Genomic DNA, 6,000 nt, shown 5'->3' on the forward strand with positions numbered 1-6,000 from the left:
TTTAAATTTGATCCTAGGTCCTTATAGTTTAATTTATATTTGAGTTTCTTACAATTGAAATATAAGGACTGTATGTTCCAGTTATGCAGATGACACCACCCTTATGGCAGAAAGTGAAGAGGAACTAAAAAGCCTCTTGATGAAAGTGAAAGTGGCGAGTGAAAAAGTTGGCTTAAAGCTCAACATTCAGAAAACGAAGATCATGGCATCCGGTCCCATCACTTCATGGCAAATAGATGGGGAAACAGTGGAAACAGTGTCAGACTTTATTTTTTTGGGCTCCAAAATCACTGCAGATGGTGACTGCAGCCATGACATTAAAAGACGCTTACTCCTTGGAAGAAAAGTTATGACCAACCTAGATAGCATATTCAAAAGCAGAGACATTACTTTGCCAACAAAGGTCCATCTAGTCAAGGCTATGGTTTTTCCAGTAGTCATGTATGGATGTGAGAGTTGGACTGTGAAGAAAGCTGAGTGCAGAAAAATTAATGCTTTTGAACTGTGGTGTTGGAGAAGACTCTTGTGAGTCCCTTGGACTGCAAGGAAATCCAACTAGTCCATTCTGAAGGAGATCAGCCCTGGGATTTCTTTGGAAGGAATGATGCTGAAGCTGAAACTCCAGTACTTTGGCCACCTCATGCAAAGAGTTGACTCATTGGAAAAGACTCTGATACTGGGAGGGATTGGGGGCAGGAGGAGAAGGGGATGACCGAGGATGAGATGGCTGGATGGCATCACTGACTCGATGGACGTGAGTCTGAGTGAACTCCGCGAGATGGTGATGAACAGGGAGGCCTGGCGTGCTGCGATTCATGGGGTTGCAAAGAGTCGGACACGACTGAGCGACTGAACTGAGCTGAACTGTTGTTCCAGTTAAACTGTTCTGTAGCTGTTTTGATTAATTTAGATTTGGTTTTTGTTAGTATAATGGTTGGTAGGTAAAGTGGTTATGAAAATAAAGTTGTTATAAGGGACTTCCCTGGTGGTTCAGTGACTAAGACTCTGGTGCTCCCAGTGCAGGGGGCTCAGGTTCAATCCCTGGTCTGGAAACTGGATCCCACATGCTGTAACTTAGAGTTCTCATGCTGCAGCTGTAAAGATGCCACACGCTACAGCGAAGATCAAAGATCCTGCATGCTGCAACCAAGAGACCTGGTGCAGCAAAATAAATAAATACAGGTGTTAAATACATATGAACAGGAGTAGCCATGATTTTTAGCAAAAGCATCTCTGAATTTAGCAGACTTATGTTAGCCTTTTTTTTTAATCAACTTTGAAAAAAGCACAAAACAAAATGCATAGGAAAAAATTAGAAAAATGTTGGAGGAAGAGAGCTTGAAAGATGAAAAGTAGTCATTAAAAAATTGAACCCCTAAAACATGCTGTATAAATATGACATTCTTACATAAGAGGCTGGTATTGTATGTATTATGAATGTTTTCTAAGTAATTTATCATATATATCAGAAATATGTATTGTAGCGAGTTTCTAGTTTCTAGACTAACAGTAGGTCAAAGAACTATGGAGATATGATCCAGAGGGAGAAAATAACTATTATTTCAACCTTTCTAAACAGGACACCATACTTGCAGAACTTCTTCAAATACATAAAGAACACATTGTAGGATATCATGAACATGATTCTCTTTTGGACCACAAAGAAGAAGAAGAGTTGACTGAAGAAGAAAGAAAAGCAGCTTGGGCTGAATATGAAGCAGAGAAGAAGGTAGTTCATCTGAAATGCTTTTTGTTGTTGTTTTTGTTGTTAGTCGTTTAAAAGAACAGTGGAGGAAGAAAAGGGTCACATTTGGAAAAAGTAATAATATAGTAAATCTTCAGGAACAGAGTTCCCCAGGTTTGGGTGTCTGTTTATGGGCTTTGGCTACCTTTGGTGTAGACTCAGAGGAGAGAAGAAAATGTTTCCCCTTAAACAGTAGTACCTCATTTCTGATTAGCACTTGCTAAATTGAGAGATTAGTGGGAAGCTGTATATTTAGCATCACTTAACTTCCATCAACACCCTTATTGTAGTAACAGACATACAGGAACTTGAGTTTGGAGGTAGGGGTAAATGTTGCTTTAGCATGTGTACCAAACTCAAAGTTTTGACCAATTATCAGAACACAGAAATACTCCATTATTGGACATTAGTGTCAATCTCCAGCAGCAACTTTATTTAAAATAGTTCCACCTCTGTTTTAAATACCACCTCACTTGAGCAAAAATGCGCCTAAGCATGGGAAACCTTATCCTAATACCCGAATCCATTTTAAGCACCTAATTCATTGTACTAAACTTCTTTAACATTGTGATACTAGGAGTCTCATCAGAATTCTCTGAGTTGCCCCATGCTGTGGGAATTACCAGAAAAGAGTACACCTTTAGGGGTTAAAGCTTTCTATGTAATAAGATCTTAGTTTCAGATGAAAAGGGTGTTTTGTTTGTGTGTGAAAGAGTGTTAATAATTTCCTAGATCTGAGAATGTGGATTTTTTTATCAACCAGTAGGTGATGTAGAATTTCAAGTTTTAAATCACAATGTGGAAAGTTCATAATTTTTTGTTTGTAGGGACTGACCATGCGTTTCAACATACCAACTGGGACCAATTTACCCCCTGTCAGTTTTAACTCTCAAACTCCTTATATTCCTTTCAATTTGGGAGCCCTATCAGCAATGAGTAATCAACAGCTGGAGGTAAGTTGTGAAGTACGAAAGTATTTTGCCTTGAATTAAAGGCAATTTCAAGTGCCTTGTTGTTGAGGGTTTCCTATGCAGGAATATCACATTCCCCAAAAGATTACCTCTGAATAGACCAAGAAATTTTTCTTTTATTTGTTGACCTTTTTGAACCAGCGTAGTTATAATAAAATGTGGTTTGTTCAGAGTACAAAGAAATCAGGCCTTGAATTAATATAGTTTGAATTATTTTAATTAAGAAACAATAGGGTAGCTGACTGGCTAGAGAAATAGCACTTTCTTCAGTTATAAAATATTTTGAATAAACAAATTACTTAATGTTTGAAAGTGGGATAAATACACACATTGATCTACATTCTAAAGCAGTGAAGATGCAACTTTAAGTGTATGATAATGTACAGTATTATGAAATAATTTAAAAATAGGATCAATGATGAGTTAAATAAGAAAGACTGGGTTTTAATATACCAGTAATTAAATAATGTAATTGAATCTGTGATTTTCTTTTTAAAATGTGCTTATGGAGTCATTTAAATTATTAAATTATTGGTGCAATAGAACCCAATTTTTATCTTCCTAACCAAGACCCTCACTGATGAGTTTTACTCCATTTTATTGATGCTGAATTTTGCTGTACTTTTCAATTACTTAAAGATTTTTAAGGCCACATGCTGTATATTGGCAAGAGAAAGGCTCTCTATACTTTTAAAACTAAGCTGTCTTTTATGTGCCCTGATAAAAGTTATTTCTTGCATTCTTCTAGGACCTCATTAATCAAGGACGAGAAAAAGTTGTGGAAGCAACAAACAGTGTGACAGCAGTGAGGATTCAGCCTCTTGAAGATATAATTTCAGCTGTAGTAAGTTAATTGGCAGTTGTCTTACACCAACTTGGAATTCTTATTCCCACCATTCATTCTGATTTTTGTTTTTTGCTTCACTACTTCTGTGGGGGAAAGACTGTAATTCTTATAACTTGATTTACAATAGTAAAATACTAGTAAACCGTATAATAGTGCCAAGCTATATATCTCAGTTTTATCTAGATGTTGATACAAAAGAGAAATGTAAAATCGAAGAATTGGGAAATCAGTTAATCATGGAAATGTATGTGTTGTTTATATAAACACATTTTAATTACCAGTTGCATGAATTAAATCCAAATAGTTTTTCTCTAGGCATAGCTAACCCTTGTACAACAGTGGACAGTTTAGTACCTTGCTTTTACATCATCGTCTTCTTTAGAAAAGATTAAAGGAAAGGGGGGAAAGAAAACTTTAAAAACCCTGAATATCTTTAAGGACCATAAATATTTTATTTTCTTCAATTCTACTGCAATAAGTAGTAAATAGAAATTTTTCTTCTAGTGGAAGGAAAACATGAATCTCTCAGAGGCCCAGGTACAGGCATTAGCATTAAGTAGACAAGCCAGCCAGGAGCTTGATGTCAAACGAAGAGAGGCCATCTACAATGACGTGTTGACAAAACAACAGATGGTAAGAATTCAGAGTATCTCTAGGTTATGTTTAATTTTCTTGAATTTATAATAACGAGTTTGTGTGACATCTGTGTTGATATCTGTTCCCACATGTGGTTGGATGGATGGTCATTGGTTATTCCCAGAAGAAATTTTATTCATAAACCTAGTAATGTCAAATAAAGGTAATATCTTTTGTTGCAAATGAGCAACAGCTTCCCAAATGAATCTCCTTGAAGTTTACATAGCATCTCTTCCATATAATTTTACTTTTGTATTCTGGACATCTAGAAAGGAATTTTTGCCAGACTTTTCTTACAACATTTACTGATTTTAAACAAGTTCCAGAAATAAGTATACTTTTTAATATATTTAATTTGAGATAACAAGTGGAGCTATAAATGATATATGACACAGGTTCCTACTAAATTATGTAATTCTCTATAAGGGTAACATATTCCAGAATCCTTGATTATCTTTGTTAGCATGGTTGTTTGGCAGCCATCTACCTTGCACTGGGAAATTTCAACTCTTGACACCAGGGAATCAATTTCTGTGGCATGAATTTTACTTAGAAAGCACTGTAGAATTATGTGGTTTTAAATTATCTTAGGAAATCTGATACATTCTAGGTAGGCAGGTAGGAATTACTCCCACTGCAAGTGCCTTTTCCCTTTGGTGTTTGTCACTAAAAGTGTTTATTTGTCTGTCATCATGTGAAATATTCAAAAGAAGGACAAAGAAAGAGACTTGACAAAAAAATGCTGTAACTAATACTTGAGACTAATCACAGTGCAGGACAGGTTACTATAGCAACCAACTTAAATGCTGCTTGCACTACAATAGTCAAGTCATTAAGAGAATTTAGCCCTAAATGGTGTTACTAAATGGTTTCTACAGTAATGGTCCTGTGAATACCATCAAATTAGTAATGGTGATAACAATAATATGTTTTTCTTTTGGTATGGTACCCCCTTAACAAATTGATTTTAACTCAAAATTTGATACTGCCTCTTTGAGACAGGTCATGCACTTGAAACAGCTCCCTTTTCTCTCCTTAGTTAATCAGCTGTGTTCAGCGAATACTTATGAACCGAAGGCTCCAGCAACAGTACAATCAGCAGCAGCAGCAGCAAATGACTTATCAACAAGCAACACTGGGTCACCTCATGATGCCAAAGCCTCCGAATTTAATCATGAATCCTTCTAACTACCAGCAGATTGATATGAGAGGAATGTATCAGTCAGTGGCTGGTGGTATGCAGCCACCACCATTACAACGTGCGCCACCCCCAATGAGAAGCAAAAATCCAGGACCTTCCCCAGGGAAATCAATGTGATTTTGCACTAAAAGCTTAAAAGATTGTTAAAATCATAGAAAGATCTTTTATTTTTTTAGGAATCAATGACTTAACAGAACTCAACTGTATAAATAGTTTGGTCCCCTTAAATGCCAATCTTCCATATTAGTTTAAAATTTTTTTTAATAGGGCATACCATTTCTTCCTGACATTTGTCAGTGATGTTGCCTAGAATCTTCTTGCACACATTGAGTACAGAAGATCTTTCAAATTGTTTTCAGTGAAAACAAGTCCTTCCATAACAGTAACAACTCCACAGGTTTCCTCTCTAAATTTTTATGCCTGCTTTTAGTGACCATAAAATTGTCATAAATTAATGAATTTATGAAAGAATACTGATTTATATATTCATTCTTTACATATAAAGACACACAGCTGAGTTCTTAGAGTTGATTCCTCAAGTTATGGAATACTTTTATACTTATCCATTTCTTGACTAAAGTGATTGAAATGGTTTTAATGT

At 35.9% G+C, this 6,000-nt stretch overlaps 1 protein-coding gene across 1 annotated transcript in view; it reads left to right on the forward strand.

Annotated features, from left to right (window-relative positions):
- Positions 1-5,516, forward strand: part of ATRX (ATRX chromatin remodeler) — a 280,266-nt gene extending 274,750 nt beyond the window's left edge. Inside the window, exons 32-36 of the mRNA XM_052663022.1 lie at positions 1,580-1,729; positions 2,572-2,697; positions 3,464-3,559; positions 4,067-4,195; positions 5,238-5,516. Of these exons, the coding sequence (XP_052518982.1) occupies positions 1,580-1,729; positions 2,572-2,697; positions 3,464-3,559; positions 4,067-4,195; positions 5,238-5,516 (780 nt within the window). The remainder of the gene's footprint in view (positions 1-1,579; positions 1,730-2,571; positions 2,698-3,463; positions 3,560-4,066; positions 4,196-5,237) is intronic.
- The last annotated feature ends 484 nt before the right edge of the window (positions 5,517-6,000 follow it).

Source organism: Budorcas taxicolor, chromosome X, assembly GCF_023091745.1.
Source record: "Budorcas taxicolor isolate Tak-1 chromosome X, Takin1.1, whole genome shotgun sequence".
NCBI lineage: Eukaryota > Metazoa > Chordata > Mammalia > Artiodactyla > Bovidae > Budorcas > Budorcas taxicolor.